The 23,473-nt window shown below is 42.5% G+C and overlaps 1 protein-coding gene and 1 long non-coding RNA gene across 2 annotated transcripts in view; both read right to left on the reverse strand.

Moving 5' to 3' along the window:
* LOC117520137 (neuronal acetylcholine receptor subunit alpha-7-like) overlaps positions 1–23,473 on the reverse strand; it is a 215,063-nt gene that overhangs the window by 164,761 nt on the left and 26,829 nt on the right. The window contains exon 2 of the mRNA XM_034181440.1: positions 2,754–2,893. Within this exon, the coding sequence (XP_034037331.1) occupies positions 2,754–2,893 (140 nt within the window). The remainder of the gene's footprint in view (positions 1–2,753; positions 2,894–23,473) is intronic.
* On the reverse strand, positions 14,582–22,819 carry LOC117520139. The gene is made up of 3 exons (XR_004563544.1): positions 22,808–22,819; positions 21,445–21,448; positions 14,582–14,711 (listed from the first exon to the last, which is right to left on the reverse strand). It is a non-coding gene; the product is annotated as an uncharacterized LOC117520139 (long non-coding RNA).

The following is a 23,473-nucleotide window of genomic DNA, read 5'->3' on the forward strand; positions in this document are numbered from 1 at the left end:
CGCAATGCAAAAATAATAGTAACGCACAGTGACTTGGAGAAGTAACTTTAATCTGATTACTGATTTAGAAAGATTAACATGTTAGATTACTTGTTTCTGAAAAAAGCAGTCACATTAGAGTAACGTGTTACTTAGGGCTCCTTCACACATAACACGATTGAAGCTGACTGGTGCACAAAGGAGGAATTGCATGCCACTCGTGAAAAATCGGAGCCGCCTCAAATGCCTCGTTCTGCTGTCGCCACAACCATTCGCACACACAAGCAGCTGAAAGACAGTGAATGCCGGCGAGTCGTCGGCTGAATTCCAGGTGCCACACACAAACATCTAACAACGCTTGCAGGGCACTTAGAAAAGGCTATTCACACTCCCGGTACGATAGTAGACAGCAGGCGACCACATTCGAGCAGTCTGTGAAAAGTGTCTAAGTGCCACACGATCGTGGTGTAACCTAGCAACACATGTGGCGTGCCACAGTGTTGGCTTTCCCCTCAACACAGCACAGCAAGGCTCCTCTCAGCTGATCGCTGGCCAGCGACTCACTGACAACTGGAAATAACGGTTACATTATAAACACAGCAACCACAGCCAGGACAGGTATATAAATAATTACTACAATAACTACATACACAATTACATAACAAATAACTAAAACAAATGATCAAAACACAGAAACAGAGAGTGACACTTTGTTCTGTGTGCTGAACAAACAGGTGGGTGCGGCCCCAAACACCAGCAGCAGTTGAGATCTCTGGACCTGCAAGTCACAGCTGGAGAACACGTACCGTGTTTTGAAGGAGGTGACAATACAACTCTATGCTGTGAGGCGCGTGTGTATGCCTGCTGCCCTCATGTGGAAATACATAAAAAAAAATATCGTGTTTGCTATTGGCTGGAGCGGCCACTCAGTGCGCACACCAGCACGCTGCTCCATGTGACAAAAGGACCGTTTGAGCATGTGTACACTCAGCTAACGATCTGAATATCATGTCACCAATGTGAGCTATGGTCCACATGATGCGATGTCTCTCCTTCGGCGCGCTGCTTGCTGGACAGGCGTGCTGCTTGCTGGACACACGCGGTGGGCCAGTTGGACACGCCGGGCCAGGAGATGTGGACATGATAAGTGCGCATGCACTGCTTCATTCATGTCATTTCATGACAGTACCTCTTTAACCATGGGTCATATACGGAGGAACAGAAGGATCATACTTGTATTGTCTGCTCGATAAGAGGGATTCACTAAATTGTGGTGTTTTTTATGGTGTGTGGTTTTTACTTTTTTCCCCACAGCAGCTACGTCCGCGGACAAAGGGGAGCATGCACCCCTGTGAGGCACGTGTCACTGCAGGATTTCCCCACATTGTAGTAGTTAAAACACATATCACATTTGAAACTCGGTCAGCAGCGGATCACTGCGCGCTGGACACGCCATGCCAGCTGATGTGTTCATGATACGAGAGCCAGCTCTTCATGGGACGAGGGCCCGGCTGATGTCTTCATGAGAGGACTGTGTTTGTGTGCGCGAACATGAGTGTGCACAAAACTATCGCCGCGGTATCATGCACACCTCTCCGACCATGCGTCCCTCTCGACAGCAGGTGGAATATTTCGCGGTTTCCCATTTCGTTTTTGGCTTGTGGATTTTCATCCGGTTTCTGTGTCTTTCGTGTTATGTGTGTAGGGGTCATAAGTAACGTGTTACCGGCGTCACTGGTATGATCGTTAAAAATTATGGCATGCATATTTTTTTCAGTAATTGTACATTAACTACAACTAATATCATCAAGCTACCAATAGCTGCTAAAAATGCTCACGCTAGTAGCATCTAAAATTAAATCACATGATAATTTCACTTGGTGGACATGCTGATACACAGAATTATTAGATAATATTTGGAGAATTCGCTTTAAATACACAATAACTCTATTTCAGGTGATCAGCACCGATCCTTTTTCTCTTTTTCGACTCAGTGTCCCGCTTTGAAAAGTTCTAATTTCTGCTGCCTGCTACCAACCCAGTGTCATGGCAGTTTGTGGTGGCATTATGAAAAGTACATTAATCTATAGGTTTGTGACAAGGGGCACAAAAATGGGGTGCCTTTCGTGACGGGGGGACAATTTCATTTCGTGATGTTGGCACAAATTCTGGGGTGACGGGGGCATCTGGGGGGGGTTAGGGTTGGTTAGACACTAATGCTGTGGTTACGGTTAGAGTTAGCAGGAGGGGAAGATTATAAATGGCAAAATAAAAAAAGTTTCACGAAAACTGGGTGCTTTTCGTGGCGGGGGCACAAAAAAAAACATGAGACCATAGGCTGCTGCTACACGAGGCTTCATTGTCTTCTCCATGGCATTACATTATATACAGATCAAGCATTACAGCGCCACATACAGGTCTGGCATATGCAGTGTTTTCAGTGTCCCACAGTTGACATGGAATGTTATTAACCGGTTCGGGAATTATATATTTTTTTTGTTCTAACTGGTTCTGGAACATCAATTGTTGGGTTGGAACCCACGACCAGAAACGTTAAAATGCTGTTTCTGTTTGGAACGAACCAGCTGGGAAACAATTCTGGTTCAAAGCCATGTTTCAATCTAGTGAACCTTAATCTCAAGCAGTTGGGTTATTTTGTTTAATGGTTGTGTAAAGCTTTGTTTTTGTGGGGTTTAAACCAGAAATGTTCCCTTGAGCGGCACTTTTACTCCTCTGATGTCTCCACCCACACAGTGCCTGAGGTTCCTCCTCACCACATCTATGATCTGCAGCAGGGTGAGGCCCAGTTCCACCTGGATGGCGGCTGAATCGTTGATGACTGGTCTCTCTAGGCGGTTGTAATTTGCCAGCAGCTCCTTGTACAGCCTCCTCTGGTGCTCCCCTTGCAGAGACGCTGAAGGAGGAAAACAGGGTGGATGAGTTGTTGATTGGAACACTAATGCATGTTGTCAAAAGTTACTGTGCTTTGCTTTTGTAAAAGTGTTCCATGATGCATAACACAAAATGGCTGATGCACATCCAAAATGTCCTTGTAACTATCTGATCCTAACCTAACTGCCTTACAAAATGGCTGATGCACAAAATGTCCTTGTATTTGGTAAAAGTATCAGATCCTTTTACAGCTGTTTAATTGATAAAACCATCTGATCTCTTTATATATCTTTAATTGATAAAACCAAAGTATTGATGTCTGTTTGGAAAAAGAATGAGCATGATGGAACACTATTTCTACAACCCCTGGCAAAAATTATGGAATCACCGGCCTCGGAGGATGTTCATTCAGTTGTTTAATTTTGTAGAAAAAAAGCAGATCACAGACATGACACAAAACTAAAGTCATTTAAAATGGCAACTTTCTGGCTTTAAGAAACACTAAAAGAAATCAAGAAAAAAATTGTGGCAGTCAGTAATGGTTACTTTTTTAGACCAAGCAGAGGAAAAAAAATATGGAATCACTCAATTCTGAGCAAACAAATTATGGAATCATGAAAAACAAAATGCTCCAACACATCACTAGTATTTTGTTCTACCACCTCTGGCTTTTATAACAGCTTGCAGTCTCTGAGGCATGGACTTAATGAGTGACAAACGGTACTCTTCATCAATCTGGCTCCAACTTTCTCTGATTGCTGTTGCCAGATCAGCTTTGCAGGCTGGAGCCTTGTCATGGACCATTTTCTTCAACTTCCACCAAAGATTTTCAATTGGATTAAGATCCGGACTATTTGCAGGCCATGACATTGACCCTATGTGTCTTTTTGCAAGGAATGTTTTCACAGTTTTTGCTCTATGGCAAGATGCATTATCATCTTGAAAAATGATTTCATCATCCCCAAACATCCTTTCAATTGATGGGATAAGAAAAGTGTCCAAAATATCAACGTAAACTTGTGCATTTATTGATGATGTAATGACAGCCATCTCCCCAGTGCCTTTACCTGACATGCAGCCCCATATCATTAATGACTGTGGAAATTTACATGTTCTCTTCAAGCAGTCATCTTTATAAATCCCATTGAAACGGCACCAAACAAAAGTTCCAGCATCATCACCTTGCCCAATGCAGATTTGAGATTCATCACTGAATATGACTTTCATCCAGTCATCCACAGTCCACGATTGCTTTTCCTTAGCCCATTGTAACCTTGTTTTTTTCTGTTTAGGTGTTAATGATGGCTTTCGTTTAGCTTTTCTGTATGTAAATCCCATTTCCTTTAGGCGGTTTCTTACAGTTCGGTCACAGACGTTGACTCCAGTTTCCTCCCATTCGTTCCTCATTTGTTTTGTTGTGCATTTTCGATTTTTGAGACATACTGCTTTAAGTTTTCTGTCTTGATGCTTTGATGTCTTCCTTGGTCTACCAGTATGTTTGCCTTTAACAACCTTCCTATGTTGTTTGTATTTGGTCCAGAGTTTAGACACAGCTGACTGTGAACAACCAACATTGCAACATTGCGTGATGATTTACCCTCTTTTAAGAGTTTGATAATCCTCTCCTTTGTTTCAATTGACATCTCTCATGTTGGAGCCATGATTCATGTCAGTCCACTTGGTGCAACAGCTCTCCAAGGTGTGATCACTCCTTTTTAGATGCAGACTAACAAGCAGATCTGATTTGATGCAGGTGTTAGTTTTGGGGATGAAAATTTACAGGGTGATTCCATAATTTATTCCTCAGAATTGAGTGAGTCCATATTTTTTTCCCTCTGCTTGGTCTAAAAAAGTAACCGTTACTGACTGCCACAATTTTTTTTTTCCTGATTTCTTATAGTGTTTCTTAAAGCCTGAAAGTTGCCATTTGAAATGACTTTAGTTTTGTGTCATGTCTGTGATCTGCTTTTTTTCTACAAAATTAAACAACTGAATGAACATCCTCCGAGGCCGGTGATTCCATAATTATTGCCAGGGGTTGTATTGCGGGAAACTACACTACATACATAAACACACACTATAAGATTTTTACATAACAAGCATCAACACCTACTTCACTTTTGCAGCCAATTACATAGCCACTGATTCACCCCAGGCTAAGGACCGCCCACCCACATGGGGCCAGCCTAGGCTGGTTATAAAAGATAGAAAACAAAGGAAGTCGGGGTTCTTTGTTCCTGGTGTTTGTTTGCATGCGACCGGTTCAAGATCCCACTGCTGGAATAACTGTATCGGTGTAACAACTCTTTTCAATACAACATCTAAACTTTGAAGTCCGTTTCCTGTCCAATTCTTTTTGGAGGTCTCACCGTGAAAAAAAAACAAAACAAAACCTAACACTTTTATCAAATTCTTTCACCTACTTGCAAACATAAGCAGGTTATACAGTCATTGAGACTTGCTGTTCATCTTTCATTATCTCTTTTCACCACTGCAGTTCTCCTACCTGGAAAATGGATTGGTGGGTTTTGAACACATCTGCAGACTTTGATAGGACCTCAGTTGCAAACAAATACTAAATATACTGATCCAAATACTGAAAGTGCTTTACAAGGATGCTTCACATTCAGATATTCAGACACACACACTCACACACTGTCATGCAAAATGCTCAACTGCACCCCGGGAGCAACTTGGAGATTAAGGACCTTGCCTGTGAGATTGTAGAGATGTTTTCTGTCTGACAGGTAATCAAACTGAGGATCATCTGTTCACAACTGAAGGCAAACATATGAGTTGTTATGTATGAAGACATAATAATTAAGTTTAGTTAGTCCCCTTGTTTCTGTTTCTGACTTTTTAAACAAGTAATATTTTTGAAAGTATTCTGACTGTAAATTGAAATCACAGAACCTAAAAAAGTCCCTGATTTCCACAACTCACACAAGATAATTCGCTGAGTGTGAAAAGCAGACGTGACATGTTTTGTGATGTCTTTTTTAATCAGAAATGTAGAGCTGAACAGAGAATCCTAATACTGCAAGAAGTACAGTATCTGATTTATTTATTTTTATATTGGAACATATACTGTAGTATTCTTGGTGTTAAACTATAATCCAGAGAGTATCTTGAATAGCACTTGACATCCTTTGCCCTTCCTTCACTGGCAGACAAGCTGATGTTGAGTTATGGGCCAATGTGATTAGAGCGATGCTTCTTGGACCAACTCTCATCATCATCATTACTGAGAGCGAGTCTGCACACACACATTTAGTACAAAGACACTCCAACACACTCAGACTGCTCTACAAATGACCTTCACCTATGGATACTACTGATTTACAGAAAAGAAACAAGGCGCACTCGTCTGCTGAGCATCCCCCTTTAGTAATTTGGACTATGGCATTCAATTGTCTTATGGCTTAGTCACTTATTGGAACGTATTCACTCAAACGTGTTTAGCATTCTAGTATTTGGAAATAAATCAACCAGCTGTGCCACTGTCCTAACCATGCCACATGAGGATTTGTAGAATAGAATATTGGAAGTTCCACTTTCAAAATTTAAAGACAAATGGTGTAGATCAGATATTGATGTTTGGCTGTTTGGTTGTAATGAAAAAAGCCAACTGATACAGTCAGAAAAAAATCATACGGCAGCTGGTGGATAATAATTACAATAAGCAATGCTCTGTTCAGTCCTGTGAGAGACTAGCGGCCTGTCCAGAATGTACTCTGCCTCTTGACCAATAACCACTGGGATAGGCTCCAGCTCCCGTGACCCTTAATTGGAATAAGCGAGTATAAAAAATGAATGAATTAATGCTCAGGGATTCCTTAGAAATGTTTAGATATACTTTATACTTTCATACAATTTAATGTTTGTTCATTTCCACCGTATAGCCACACATTGTTAGAATTTTCACACTCTGTCGGTAGCATGGCTCAAGCAGAGGGCCACCCCTTTGAGTCTGGTCTGCTTGAGGTTTCTTCCTCAAATCACCAGAGGGAGTTTTTCTTACCACTGTCGCCTGTGTGCTTGCTCTGTGGGTTGGTAAGCTAAGACCTTACTTTTTTGTTGTGATTTGCTATACAAATGAAACTGAATTAAAATTGAACTAGCTAGGAATCACGTAAGTTACATGTATTTTTGGGTGTTTTGTTGTTTTTGTACTTTACTTTTTTCTTCTTTAGTGACGCAACTTCACTGAAGTCACGTCAACAGGGGGAGTTGTCCATTTTCCATGATGCATATCACAAAATGGCCGATGCACATCCAAAATGTCCTTATAACTATCTGATCTTAACCTAAGTGCTTTTCAAAATGGCCGATGCACATCCAAAATGTCCTTGTATTTGACATGACTATCTGATGTTTTTATAGCTGTCTATTTGATAAAACCATCTGATCTCTTTATATCTGTCTAATTGCTAAAACCAAAGTATTTGCATCTATTTGGACGGCATGATGGAACACTCTGATTTGTTGTTTGGCACAGAGATACAATACACTATAAATTTTTTACATACCACCTTGAACGCAACGTGAGCGACACCTGCTTCTACCTCTCTTCACTTTGCAGCCAATCACATAGCAACTGATTCACGACAGGTTAAGGACCGCCCACATGGGGCCGGCCTAGACTCAAGAATAAAAGTTAGCCTAGGGAATAGGCTCTTTGTTCAGACGTTGCATGTGGTCTGTTTGAAGACCCCAGTGCTCCTGTCCAATTCTTTTTCAGTCACCACATAAAAGAACCTAACAGGAACTAGGGGGTCCCTTCCTATGTTCAATTTCAAATTGGTCTGAGATATACACTCAATTCATTTCAAACTTGGTGAAAATCAGATCTCTTGTGTTCACGCTTCATTTGAAGAAGAATCAGTAGGCAGTCATTTCACGGTCTTGGTGAAATTTCATCATGAACAAATTTAAACTCATCTGAGACACACTCACTTGGGATGTCCAGTTCAAATTAGGTGAAAATCCAATACATTTTGTTTGTTATTATTGCAGACAAACATAGGCTCTCTGAGGTGCAAGAAAATCAAACTTGAGTTTGGATATTGGTACCAAATAGCAACTCCGATGCCACTGAGCTACCTTGTCATACAAATACATAGACCAAAGTTCAGTTACTTGTGTGTGCTTCAGATTACCTGGCTGTGTCCTTAACTGGACAAGACAGTTCATCCACATTGTCCCAGTCCACCAAGATGTAAATGGGAACAAGATGGAGAAGCATTCTGTAATGGACTGGTGTCCCATCCAGGGGGAGTTGTAGACGTTAATCTGCTTCAAGGTACAGTCGTGAGGAATTAGGACAGGCCTGATGGACCTTGAGTCCTATGTAGGACTTACTTGTTCTATCATGGTCACAAGACAATACTCTGTTTAGCAAAGTGGGCGGTCCTTAGAGGGTTTGTGAAAACTGATCATGCTCAAATCCATTTGTATCTGTACATGCGTCTTTTGACATTATGTCATATCTGAGTAACTGTGAAATTATCTTCTAAGTACAAGTTTCTACAACTTGCAGAAACACTACAACTGTTACTACAGAAATGATCAAAAATAAACCAATTCCCCCAATAATCAGTTCTCAGTAACCACTGAGGGGAGACAGCAGATTTAGGGCTTAAACTGCTCAACAACCTCAAGTTTCTATTTAAGCCAAGTGAATTTTTTTCTAAAAACAACCAGAAATGTCAATTTAGACCTATGTGCCTGTCACTCCTCACTGTGTGTAATTAATCACCTAGGCTCAAGAACAGATGTTGGACGTAAATACTCAAGAGATCTTGTTTCTCTGCTTAAACTTTTCCCTGAATATGGCCAGAAATTCTTGTTTTGACCTTTGATCATTCAGTAAGTGGCCAAACAAACTACAAAAACTGAAGAGACAAATTTAACAGAATGCAAAGAATCACAGGTGGAAACAAGTCAAGTCTGGGAGAATACACTGGTGCCGCACGTTGCCGCATCTACTAAACAACAGAACAGCTCCAGGACCTGGATGGCAACCAAGCAGGCACACAACCAGTCCACTTCTCAACCATCAATCTGCTGCAGCTAGATGAAACACAGGCATCCCTTTGGCCTTCTGCAGCCACCGGGGTCCTCAACAATGAAATACGTGCTGGATCATGCACAGAAAAACATGCCACATGTCCAAAATGTCACAATGCAAATGATACTTCTAGACTCTGTTTCCCTCAGTAACTGGTAAAATTCATTCCAGCAGACCTGGTATCACAGACATACTTTCACTTTAGGTCGTTCGTTAGCGTCCACATCTCACAACCATACAAGAAGACAGGAAGCACCAGGACTCTAAAGACTTGCACTTTTGTTCTCCTGACACAAGGACTCCATAAAATCTTCCCAGCTGTTTCTTGACCTCAGCGGCCAAGAACCCAGAGACAAGAATGTCACTGTCGAGATACAGTAGTGTTCAGAATAATAGTAGTGCTATGTGACTAAAAAGATTAATCCAGGTTTTGAGTATATTTCTTATTGTTACATGGGAAACAAGGTACCAGTAGATTCAGTAGATTCTCACAAATCCAACAAGACCAAGCATTCATGATATGCACACTCTTAAGGCTATAAACTGGGCTATTAGTAAAATAAAGTAGAAAAGGGGGTGTTCACAATAATAGTAGTGTGGCATTCAGTCAGTGAGTTTGTCAATTTTGTGGAACAAACAGCTGTGAATCAGGTTTGATTGGAGAGGGGAAAAAATATACGCAGGTGCAAAAAATTATAGGCTGTTCATCTACAATGATCTCCAATGCTTTAAAATGGACATAAAAGACATGTGCAGAAGAGGTTACAATTTGCCAAAGAACACATCAACTGGCCTAAAGAGAAATGGAGGAATATTTTGTGGACTGTTGAGAGTAAAATTGTTCTTTTTGGGTCCAAGGGCCGCAGACAGTTTGTGAAACGACCCCCAAACTCTGAATTCGAGACACAGTTCACAGTGAAGATAGTGAAGCATGGTGGTGCAAGCATCATGATATGGGCATGTTTCTCCTACTATGGTGTTGGGCCTATATATCACATACCAGGTATCATGGATCAGTTTGGATATGTCAAAATACTTGAAAAGGTCATGTTGCCTTATGCTGAAGAGGATATGCCCTTGAAATGGGTGTTTCAACAAGACAATGACCCCAAGCACACTAGTAAACGAGCAAAATCTTGGTTCCAAGCCAACAAAATTAATGCCTCGCAGATGTGAAGAAATCATGAAAAACTGTGGTTATACAACTAAATAGTGATTCACAGGATTGCTAAAAAAGCAGTTTGAACATAATAGTTTTGAGTTTGTAGCTTCAACAGCAGATGCTACTATTATTGTGAACACCCCCTTTTCTACTTTTTTTTTTTACTAATAGCCCAATTTCATAGCCTTAAGCGTGTGTATATCATGAATGCTTGGTCTTGTTGGATTTGTGAGAATCTACTGAATCTACTGGTACCTTGTTTCCCATGTAACAATAAGAATATACTGAAAACCTGGATTAATCTTTTTAGTCACATAGCACTACTATTATTCTGAACACTACTGTAAGTGAATCCCACTTGATCTTCAATCTTACAATGATGAAACAGAAGGAAAATAGTTTATGTTGAAAATAATTTGAGACTAACATTAAGACTGTTAAAAAAAAATATGCTTGGGGGTGGCTTGCCATGTAGCAGTTCATGCATCATAGAAGAAAATAAAAAAACAGCCTGGTTGACAAAGCTGCTGAATCCACTAAAATCTCAGCAGTAAAATTTGAATAGAGTTTGTGGCCTGAAGTCAAGATATAACAAAACTTTACAGGCAAAATACAGTTTTGCACTTCTTACTTTTTTCATATTCACAAATCAAAAGTGCAATAGTGCCGTGTCTGTAGCACAAAACCGAAACTGGGTCAACTTGCAAAATGCAGAAAACCAATATGCTTCTTTTTTTAATTTCCCCCCTGGTGTGTTTATACAACCGAGTGATCTCCAAAACTGTTTCAGCAGTTCACTCAGACATTCCTTCACAATTGTTCAAATATATCCTAGATTTTAGCAAGCCCCAACCTCCAGTGCTGAAAAATTAAGACAACATGAAAGTGCTAAATCTTGCAGTTCTTTGAATGGCTGCTTGAGGCTGGCTCCAAAACTGAGCCACTCACCAAAGAAGACTTTGTTAAAATGCCCAATTTTACAGCAGAAATAAAATGGTTTTGGCATCTATAGTGAGTTTCCGTCCTTATAACAACTCATATAACTCATCAGTTTAAGATATTTAAAGCCATAGAGTTATGAATAATCATGTGCATGGCTGCTTTGAGTGACAGCACATGTGTGAGTTCTTAGCCCTGCTAGCATGGGCTTCTACTAGCAGGGGCTGCTAGCTGCTGTGGACTTGACCGCCCTTACCAAAAAATAGTACTGAAACATACTTGCATATACTACTTTTTGGTAAGGGCGTGCTTGTCTTTTCTGAGCATTTTAACAGAAATATTTGAGTTAGCATGGCTTGCTGTGTGAATAATTGTACCAAAGGACTATCTAAGATGGTGGTTCTCCAGTATTTATGTTGAGTGAAAACCACTAGCACTGATTAGCCGGTATCAAGAGTTTGGTGAGGTTATTGGTACTGCTACTCCACAGTCACTAAGACAAGATATTGGTCATACTTTTTAATACCTGCAATCATATCACCCATTGTGAAAACCATCACCCAGTCTGTAAAAAATACAAGTTAATAAACCACCCAAACAAGATTAGCCTCTCAGTTTTAGCTTGATAAGTAACTCTGAGATGGAAGGTCTATAGCTATATGCTAAGAGATGTTTGTATGTCTGCCTCTCCTGTCCAAACAGCACCTTGGAATTGAACACACTTGGCACACACATACTTTCACATATGGGGACTGACATAGGCTACTGATGACCCAGCGGGATTTGCTTTGTCATCCGCCACCAGAACATCATTGAAGCAGTCATTTCCCGTGGCCCGTACAAAGGTAAAGTCATTCCTTTTAATCACCACTAGATGTCAGTGTTTTCCAGTGTCAGTGGCTATAAGTTTTTTTATCCAGGGTTTTCATGTATCCCATAATCCCTTGCGCGCCAGAGAGTCGCTGCAGTCAAAACAACATAGAGAATCCACATGATGACAATTGTAAATGAATATTATACTACAAAATGTATTTTTTATGCTTTTCATCACATTAATAAGAGACTGCTGCATGATATCCTGAAAACTTGCCAAAACAATTATAACGAATAATCCGTGTCTGCTATGTTTAATCTGCATGGAATTTAATAAACGGAAACCGAATTTCAGACATATTATATTTATTAGTCTAGAACAAAGAGGACAGTGTTGTAAAGAACAATAATCAAGATGTTAAATAGCAAATTTCACTTTCCCCCAGAACGACATGATCAGGAAGCAAGCATAGCTCTCAGCAGCTCCAGCTGAAAATAACGGAGAGACAGCCTGTGATTCTCGCATGTTTACATAAAACAAACGTAATAACAACATCTAGAGAATATATTCATGAGAGTTTTAGGCACAATATAAAAATAGTTTTATGTTGCGATGTTAATGGTGTTGTCCATGTGCAGCGGTTAAAGTGCAGCTTGATCAGAGCATCTCAGTGCAGTTCTCAATGTAACTGAGATCTCACAGCGCGGCGACCTCTCCGAGGTTTTGCGGGATTTGAAACGTGAAAAGGGTGGATGAAACTATCTAAATGTGCTCTTCCTCAAATTAAAAACACACTTTAAACTATCTTCATTTTCTTGCATGTGCTCAAACACTTAAAAAATGTTTAAAATTATTACAAAAATCTGGCAGCGCTCAAGAGACCTATGTTTTCAGAAGAGCATCTGGTGCGACTTTAATGGACGAGGAACTGTTTATTTTGGATAATATTATCGGCATACTTTTTTCCCCACAGTCTACATAACTTCAAAAATCACAAGGGTTCCATTATTTGCCCAAAATCCACTTGAGTAAGTTGTTGGTAAGATTTTCCTGTTGTGGTTTCTGTTATCTTCAGACTTGAAGCTAATATTAGCTTAGCTGAAATTGGTTGTGATGTATTTGAGCAGGTTTGACAACAAACGTCTCTGAGTGTCTGACAGCACAATGTGATGTTTAATAACAATAATAATAACATTCATCCAAGCTACTGCGGTGCCTGATTGGTTCAAAATGACAGTGAGGTAAAATCAATGCATAAAGTGCTGTTGGTTTAGTTAATGACAAGACACATTGTTGCTAGGCTTACGCTTGTGTGTGTGTGTGTGTGTGTGTGTATGCCCCTCTCCTGTCCAAACTGCACCTTAAAATTGAGCCACACCTAACGCACATATACTTTGACATACAGGGAGTGACATAGGCTTTGTGTCATCATCCAGGTACACCAGAAAAACAGCAAAGCAGCCATTTCAACAGTGAAGTTGTCCTCCTCCCTCAAATACCGATGATACCATGATTCCATCAAATCTACCTTTTCCAATTCAGAAGGCTTCAGTTTCCTGTCAGACCGTGCTTTGCCATGATCATCAACAATGCTCAGGGACACACTCTTAAAGCCATTGACATAGTGAGGGGGTTCCTCCTCAGGGCTATCCAATCTCTGTACTCACAAAGTGAGAGCTGTGTTTGGGTCCTTGGCAGTGAGCCGGACTTGTTTCTGGTAGGGGTTGGCCTCTGCCAAGGCAGCGCCTTGTCACAGATCCTGTTTATGATATTCATGGATAGGATATCGAGGTATAGTCAGGCGGAGGAGGGGTTCCAGTTTGGTGGGCTCAGGGTCTCAACGTTGCTTTTTGCAGATGATGTGGTCCTGTTGGCTTCATCGGCATGGTACCTCCAACACTCACTGGGTCGGTTCCCAACCAAGTGTGAAGCAGCTGGGATGAGGATCAGCACCTCTAAATCTGACGCCATGGTTTTCAGCAGGAAACCAATGGATTGCCTACTCCTGGTAGCGTAGTGATGGAGTTAAAGTACCTTGGGGTCTTGTTCATGGGTGAAGGTACAATGGACCATCAGAATGGCCAGAGAATCGGCACAGCAGAGACAGTATCGCATTCATTCTACAGTACTATTGTGACAAAAAGGGAGTTGAGCTAAAAGGTGAAGCTCTCAGTCTATACTGGTCAGTCTTCGTTCCGACTCTCACCAATGGTCATGAGAGTTGACTCATGACTGAAAGTACTAGATCACAGGTACCATTGGCTAAAATGGCTTTCCTCAGGAGGGTGGCTGGTGTCTCTTCTGGAGATAGGGTGAGAAGCTCAGTCATTCATGAGGAGTGAATGACTGAGCTCCTTTGCTTTGAAAGGAGACAGCTGAGGTGGTTCAGGCATCTGGTAAGTATACCTCCTGGCCACTTCCCTAGAGAGGTGTTCCAGGCATGTTCAGCTGGGAGGAGACCCTGGGGAAGACTATATAGAGATTATATCTCCACACTGGCCTGGGAAAGCCTTGGTATCCTTGGTAAAAGGAAAGTTTGGGGTTCCCTCCTGGAGCTGTTGCCCCTGCGGCCTGATCTAAGTTGAAGAAGTATGTATGTATGGTCTATGTGGCAGCCTCATAACGTGGAATGCTTGAGAACATCTTCCTCTTTGTGTAGCAGCTTGCTCTGCATTATGTTGTTTGTTTGACTCTTCCGGACGCAAAGTCACGATCTTTGGCACGGCAGGCGGATGCTCTGTTCAGTCAGCTAAAACCCAGGCTCTGGCCTGAGTGGCCAGACTATCCTTTGGCTGTCGGGGGAGTGAGGCCCATTGACTACTATTGCACAGCATCTCCTGCTGGCTTCCGTCACACTTGCACCAAATGGACAGACAAGAAACATGGTGGATCACGAGGTGCTGTAAATGAGCCGTCTCTTCTTGAGGCAGCTTTAGTTGCACCCTATCAGTTCTGTGGAATCCGGGATAGGTGGGAGGTGATGGCTTTGTTGGTGAAGATCACGTTTTCATTTCAGTCTCTGAATCAAACCTGCCCTGGGGCGGGTAATCGACCAATGTGTGTGTGTGTGTGTGTGTGTGTGTGTGTGTGTGTGTGTGTGTGTGTGTGTGTGTGTGTGTGTGTGTGTGTGCGTGTGTGTGTGTGTGTGCATGCACGCACTCAGCAGGCCATCCACCATGTCAGCTTCATATGAAAATACAAGAGGCATAAGACAGAAAACACTGAGAACAGAAAAAAAGAGAAAGCAGATCAGAGACAGTGAGACCTCCAGTTTGGCTGAGAAATAAAGAGACTGTTACACAGCGAAGCAGACGATGGAGGTCTAAAGCAGCGTGAAGCTGTGAAGGGGAGAGGAGTTTGCCAGTGGGCCGACACAGCTCCGACTGGCCCATTAAGGCTGCAATGAGCAGAGTCGTGGCAGGACTGCGCTTCAAGTTAGAGATGGGAGAAGTATGAGAACTGCTCTCAGAGCACCTAAAGGGGCTGCGTGCCAATCCCAGTTAAAGCATCAATCTTTATCCTCTCATCCGGCATCTGTCTGTTCAAGTTGCACCTCCTCAAGTGAAAGTCAGATTGATCGCCTCACTGGTTTCAGTTAAACACTCTGCTCCACATGCACGTTTCTGCACATAATTAATCAGCTATTGGTTTTCTTTCTAAATGAACATCAAAGTGGCACCACCCTGGGCTCTATTAGCTGTTAGAATCAATACACCACAAAGTCTTACAATTGTAAATCTTTGCACATTAAAATAATCTGGCACAAACATTTAAATACTCATTGTTTTCTTTACCCGCCTCACTCCCAACTGTGTTTTTGTGGGTTTTATTACAGTGAAATGTAAACTGAGGTTAAAACATAAATTAATTCAGTCTGTGCAAAATAATTAAAAGCACTGCTGACTGTATGTCACTTAAAACACTGTTCAGGAAGCATTAAATGACCAAATGGAATAAAGCACTGTGCAGAATTTAATTTGAAAATAAAAGGGAAACAATCCAAATGTCTTTTTAAATAATTTAATTGATGAAGCTGATATGAGAAGATGGTAAGAATGCACAGCCCTGCTACCTAATGACAAACCTGGAATTCTCTAGGTTTTTTCTTTTCAGATGATCCTCATGTCCCTCTGGAATGAGCTTGTGTCGAATTAATTAGTTATTCATGGGGACGAGAATGTGTCATATCACTTGCATTGTTTGAACACTGTGACAATGTGGCTGTGTGGAGTATTTCACTGTGCATGATCCAGCACATATGTGCATCAGTGTTGATGACCCTAGCGGCCGTAGAAGGCCAAGGTGGCGCCCACATTTCACCAGACTGTGGCAGAGAGATACTCAACGTTGTACTGTAGTGTGGTGAACACGGTAGAGATGGATGGTATAAACACTACATGAAATTTGGTATGGATTTTGGTTCTTCTCCCAGACATGACCTACTGATTATTCACATGCAGTCATTTTCCTTGTCATCCATTCAGATCGGCTCTTCACAAGTTTTTAATGTGCACTGAACACCTAAAATGTCATCACAAGATACAGTTATACAGTTAATTTATACAGTTACTTACTTCATTAGCAGCTTTATGCAGTTACTTATTTATAAATCTAGGTTTAGCCTATTAGCTGTTGGGGGTCACAAATATAACTCGTTTGAGCATCTGATTCTCCACTCTGCTCAGGATATTACGCATTGCCAAGGTCAGAAGTATAAAAATCAGCCGTATTACTTTGTCACTGTATATAGGCCCCCTGGCCCATACTCTGAATTCTTAGATGAATTTGTTGCGTTCATCTCTAACTTGTCAACTAGTGCAGATAACATTCTGATCATTGGTGACAGCCTTCTGATGCCCTCTGCAAATCATTTATGTAAATTGTGGATGCATTAGGATTTCGGCAATGCATTCGGGACTCGATGCACATTAGTTTGCCTCTACTGGTGGTTGGCTCTCACTGCGGTATTGTATCACTTCCTGTTCCGGAGCACAGCAGTGTTTTGCTGTATCTGTTAGCTGTTTAATCTGTGCAGTTAGATTGATCTAGATAACGATTTGTTTCACAGTGTAATCTTCACATGCCTTAACTAAAGCACTCCGTCTGCTGAATCACCTCTAAATTATTTACACTTTATTCACTTTGTGTGTTTTTAGGAATCCCCTAGCTTAGCGCAGCTACTAGCTCTTAGTCGGTTTAGCATGGCGGCTTCTCCTGTCTCTCCCTCACTTTTCTGATCTGGGTGTAAAATATTTAGTTATTCCTCGGCCTCCTTTAGCAGTAATGGTACTTGTAATAAGTGTAGTTTATTCGTAGCTTTGGAGGCCAGGCTGGGCGAATTGGAGACTCGGCTCCGCACCGTGGAAAATTCTACAGCTAGCCAGGCCCCTGTAGTCGGTGCGGACCAAGGTAGCTTAGCCGCCGTTAGTTCCCTTCCAGCAGATCCCGAGCAGCCGGGAAAGCAGGCCGACTGGGTGACTGTGAGGAGGAAGCGTAGCCCTAAACAGAAGCCCCGTGTACACCGCCAACCCGTTCACTTTTCTAACCATTTTTCCCCACTCGGCGACACACCCGCTGAGGATCAAACTCTGGTTATTGGCGACTCTGTTTTGAGAAATGTGAAGTTAGCGACACCAGCAACCATAGTCAATTGTCTTCCGGGGGCCAGAGCAGGCGACATTGAAGGAAATTTGAAACTGCTGGCTATGGCTAAGCGTAAATTTGGTAAGATTGTAATTCACGTCGGCAGTAATGACACCCGGTTACACCAATTGGAGGTCACTAAAATTAACATTGAATCGGTGTGTAACTTTGCAAAAACAATGTAAGACTCTGTAGTTTTCTCTGGGCCCCTCCCCAGTCGGACCGGGAGTGACATGTTTAGCTGCATGTTCTCCCTGAATTGCTGGCTGTCTGAGTGGTGTCCAAAAAATGAGGTGGGCTTCATAGATAATTGGCAAAGCTTCTGGGGAAAACCTGGTTTTGTTAGGAGAGACGGCATCCATCCCACTTTGGATGGAGTAGCTCTCATTTCTAGAAATCTGGCCAATTTTCTTAAATCCTCCAAACTGTGACTATCCAGGGTTGGGACCAGGAAGCAGAGTTGTAGTCTTACACACCTCTCTGCAGCTTCTCTCCCCCTGCCATCCCCTCATTACCCCATCCCCGTAGAGACGGTGCCTGCTCCCAGACCACCAATAACCAGCAAAAATCTATTTAAGCATAAAATTCAAAAAGAAAAAATAATATAGCACCTTCAACTGCACCACAGACTAAAACAGTTAAATGTGGTCTATTAAACATTAGGTCTCTCTCTTCTAAGTCCCTGTTAGTAAATGATATAATAATTGATCAACATATTGATTTATTCTGCCTTACAGAAACCTGGTTACAGCAGGATGAATATGTTAGTTTAAATGAGTCAACACCCCCGAGTCACACTAACTGCCAGAACGCTCGTAGCACGGGCCGAGGCTTAGCAATCTTCCATTCCAGCTTATTAATTAATCCAAAACCCAGACAGAGCTTTAATTCATTTGAAAGCTTGACTCTTAGTCTTGTCCATCCAAATTGGAAGTCCCAAAAACCAGTTTTATTTGTTATTATCTATCGTCCACCTGGTCGTTACTGTGAGTTTCTCTGTGAATTTTCAGACCTTTTGTCTGACTTAGTGCTTAGCTCAGATAAGATAATTATAGTGGGCGATTTTAACATCCACACAGATGCTGAGAATGACAGCCTCACCACTGCATTTAATCTATTATTAGACTCAATTGGCTTTGCTCAAAATGTAAATGAGTCCACCCACCACTTTAATCATATCTTAGATCTTGTTCTGACTTATGGTATGGAAATTGAAGACTTAACAGTATTCCCTGAAAACTCCCTTCTGTCTGATCATTTCTTAATAACATTTACATTTACTCTGATGGACTACCCAGCAGTGGGGAATAAGTTTAATTACACTAGAAGTCTTTCAGAAAGCGCTGTAACTAGGTTTAAGGATATCATTCCTTCTTTATGTCCATAATGCCATATACCAACACAGTGCAGAGTAGCTACCTAAACTCTGTGAGTGAGATAGAGTATCTCGTCAATAGTTTTACATCCTCATTGAAGACAACTTTGGATGCTGTAGCTCCTCTGAAAAAGAGAGCCTTAAATCAGAATTGCCTGACTCTGTGGTATAACTCACAAACTCGCAGCTTAAAGCAGACAACCCGTAAGTTGGAGAGGGAATGGCGTCTCACTAATTTAGAAGATCTTCACTTAGCCTGGAAAAAGAGTCTGTTGCTCTATAAAAAAAGCCCTCCGTAAAGCTAGGACATCTTACTACTCATCACTCTGCTCCCCTCCACAGCATGTCTTTTTCCTGGTTCTCTCCCTCAGCCCCAACCAGTCCCAGCAGAAGACTGCCCCTCCCTGAGCCTGGTTCTGCTGGAGGTTTCTTCCTGTTAAAAGGGAGTTTTTCCTTCCCACTGTCGCCAAGTGCTTGCTCACAGGGGGTCGTTTTGACCGTTGGGGTTTTTACGTAATTATTGTATGGCCTTGCCTTGCAATATAAAGCGCCTTGGGGCAACTGTTTGTTGTGATTTGGCGCTATATAAATAAAGTTGATTTTGATTTGATTAGTGGAAATACCTTGGATCTGGTTCTCACCTGTGGTATTGCTGTCAGGAATACTGACATCATGCCTCTTACATCAGTGGTCTCTGATCAATCACTTATTAACTTTATAGTTTCGCTGCCATGTTTAGTGGTACAACAACCTTATATATGATCACGGCGATGCATCAGCTCCTTAACTAAGACTGAATTCGAAGCTAGACTGCCTGATGTCTTAGCTTCACATTTAGCAAATACCCAATCAGTTGACAGACTTGTGGATAGTTTAAACTCAGTGCTCAAAACTACACTCGACATGACTGCACCCGTGTTAAAACCGCGCTCCCCCAAATCACAGTCACCTTGGTTCAATGATTACCTGAGTGACCTCAAGCATAAGGCAAGAGGTCTAGAATGGAAATGTCGTTGTTATAAAATTAACAAAAATTATTAAAATTATACGTATTCCACTTTGCGTGGTGTGATGCTATCTTAGACTACAAGTATGCATTATTGGCTACAAAGTGGATCGATTACTCTGATTTGATCAACAAAAACAAGCATAACTCAAAGTTCTTGATGAACACGGTGGCAACACTTATTCATGGACAACCACCTGTAGTTACACCCTGCTGTTGAGGTGGGCATCATTGCTGAAGTATTACCTAGATTTACAGAATTTGATAGTATCTCACTAGGCATGCTGACGAAACTCGTAATGTCAACAAAAACCACAACCTGTTTATTTGATCTTATACCAACAAAACTGTTTAAGGACCCGTGGCCCACTCTTGGGCCGACTGTGCTGGAAATTATTAATCTTTCTTTAACTTCTGGATCTGTTCCTAAATGTTTCAAATCTGCAGTGATTAAACCATTACTTAAGAAACCTAATCTTGACCCTACTGTATTGAAAAACTATCCGCCGATATCAAATCTATCATTTTGCTCTAAAATTCTGGAAAAAGGGGTGTCACTGCAGCTCGTAGACTATCTTACTGAGAATAATCTCTTTGAGCCACTGCAGTCTGCTTTTAGAAAATATCATTCCACAGAAACAGCTCTCACTAACGTGGTGAATGATCTTCTGCTTATAATGGATTCGGACACCACTACGGTTCTGGTGCTGTTAGATCTCAGTGCTGCATTTGATACTGTGGATCAACATATTCTACTTAATAGGCTGGAAAATCATTTTGGGATTACTGGGAATGCCCTTGCATGGCTGACGTCATACATACATCATACAGTCGTTCTCACTGTGTTTTCTACAGTAACAGTACCTCTAATCTTAGTGACATGAAATTTGGGCTTCCACGGGGGTCCGTCTTAGGCCCCCTGCTTTTTTCCCTTTATATAACACCCCTTGGGCACATATTGCGGTGTTTTGGGACTACCTTTCACTGCTATGCTGATGATACTCAGTTATACATGCCGATAACTGCTGGTAATCTCGTTCACATAAAATCCTTAGAAGATTGCCTTGCATCAGTGAGAAGTTGGATGTCTAGAAACTTCCTACTTTTAAACTCTGATAAGACTGAAATGATGGTTCTTGGTCCAGTGAGACATCGGCATCAATTTGACCAGTTAACGGTTAACCTAGGCTTGTGTGTCATACATCACACTGACAAAGTGAGGAACCTTGGGGTAATTTTTGGCCTACATTTTCCTTTGACTCCACATAGGGAAGATTCGTCCCATCCTGTCTATGGCTGATGCTGAGACCGTGATCCATGTGTTATCTCTTCTAGATTGGACTACTGCAATGTTCTATTTTTTGGTTTACCACAGTCCAGCATTAGGGCTCTCCAACTGGTTCAAAATGCTGCAGCCGGACTTTTGACACAAAGCAGAAAGTTTGACCACATTACACCCATTTTGGCATCCTTTTACTGGCTTCCTGTCCCAGTGAGATCAGAGTTTAAGGTTCTGGTTCTGCTACTAGTCTATAAAATTGTTCACGGACTGGCACCTCCCTACTTAGCTGACCTACTTAAACCTTACGTACCAGCCCGGGCTTTGCGTTCTCAGGGTGCAGTGTACACCCATACATAGAGTGTATACAGTGTATATATATATATATATATATATATATATATATATATATATATATATATATATATATATATATATATATATATATATATCCATCCATCCATCCATTTTCTTCCGCTTTATCCGGAGTCGGGTCGCGGAGGCAGCAGCTCAAGCAAAGCCGCCCAGACCTCCCGAACCACACACACCTCCTCCAGCTCCTCCGGGGGAACCCCAAGGCGTTCCCAAGCCAGCCGAGAGATGTAGTCCCTCCAGCGTGTCCTGGGTCTTCCCCGGGGCCTCCTCCCAGTGAGACGTGCCCGGAACACCTCTCCAGCGAGGCGTCCAGGGGGTATCTGGAAAAGATGCCCGAGCCACCTCAACTGACTCCTTTCAACGTGGAGGAGCAGCGGCTCGACTCCGAGCTCCTCCTGAGTGACCGAGCTCCTCACCCTATCTCTAAGGGAGCGCCCAGCCACCCTGCGGAAGAAACTCATCTCGGCCGCTTGTACTCGCAATCTCGTTCTTTCAGTCATGAGCCAAATCTCATGACCATAGGTGAGGATTGGAACGTAGATCGATCGGTAAATCGAGACCCTTGCCCCCCTACTCAGCTCTCTCTTCACCACGATGGTCCGATACAGCGACTGCATCACTGCAGACGCTGCACCGATCCGTCTATCGATCTCACGCTCCATCCGTCCCTCACTTGTGAACAAGACCCCGAGATACTTAAACTCCTCCACTTGAGGCAAGGACACTCCACCGACCTGAAGAGGGCAAAGCACCTTTTTCCGGTCGAGAACCATGGCCTCGGATTTGGAGGTGCTGATTTTCATCCCGGACGCTTCACACTCGGCTGCAAACCGCCCCAGTGCACGCTGAAGGTCCTGATTTGACGAAGCCAACAGAACCACATCATCCGCAAACAGCAGAGACGAGATTCTGTGGTTCCCAAACCAGACCCCCTCTACACCCTGGCTGCACCTAGAAATTCTGTCCATAAAAATAATGAACAGAACCGGTGACAAAGGGCAGCCCTGGCGGAGGCCAACGTGCACTGGAAACAGGTTTGACTTACTACTGGCAATGCGAACCAAGCTCCTGCTGCGGTCGTACAGGGACCAGATAGCCCTTAGCAAAGGACCCCGGACCCCATACTCCCGGAGCACTCCCCACAGGGTGCCCCGAGGGACACGGTCGAATGCCTTCTCCAGATCCACAAAACACATGTGGACTGGTTGGGCAAACTCCCATGAACCCTCGAGCACCTGATGGAGCGTGCAGAGCTGATCCAGTGTGCCGCGACCAGGACGAAAACCACACTGCTCCTCCTGAATCCGAGGTTCGACCACTGGTCGAATTCTCCTCTCCAGTACTCTGGAATAGACCTTACCGGGGAGGCTGAGGAGTGTGATCCCCCTATAGTTGGAACACACCCTCCGGTCCCCCTTCTTAAACAGAGGGACCACCACCCTGGTCTGCCAATCCAGAGGCACTGTCCCCGATCGCCACGCGATGTTGCAGAGGCGTGTCAGCCAAGACAGCCCCACAACATCCAGAGACTTAAGGTACTCAGGACGGACTTCATCCACCCCAGGAGCCTTGCCACCAAGGAGCTTTCTAACCACCTCGTCATGTATATATATATATAGAGAGAGAGAGAGAGAGAGAGAGAGAGAGAGAGAGAGAGAGAGAGAGAGAGAGAGATACACACACACAAACAAACAAAACGCGTTGGGAAGATCTATATATACCCACAAAAACAAAACACACTGAGAAGATCATTCACACTAAAATGTTAAGTGTCATGCAAATGACTCTGCAGGTGATTCTGAAGCAGTTTGTCATTGCTGCTGCTTTTCTTCCTCTCAAACTCTCCATCTGTCATTTGCGTTATTTCTGCCATCTTCTGCACACGCTTAAAAGCCGCTGCAACCTTTCCCCCTTGCTATTCTACTGCACCTTCTTTTGT

This window comes from Thalassophryne amazonica, chromosome 11, assembly GCF_902500255.1.
Source record: "Thalassophryne amazonica chromosome 11, fThaAma1.1, whole genome shotgun sequence".
Lineage (NCBI taxonomy): Eukaryota > Metazoa > Chordata > Actinopteri > Batrachoidiformes > Batrachoididae > Thalassophryne > Thalassophryne amazonica.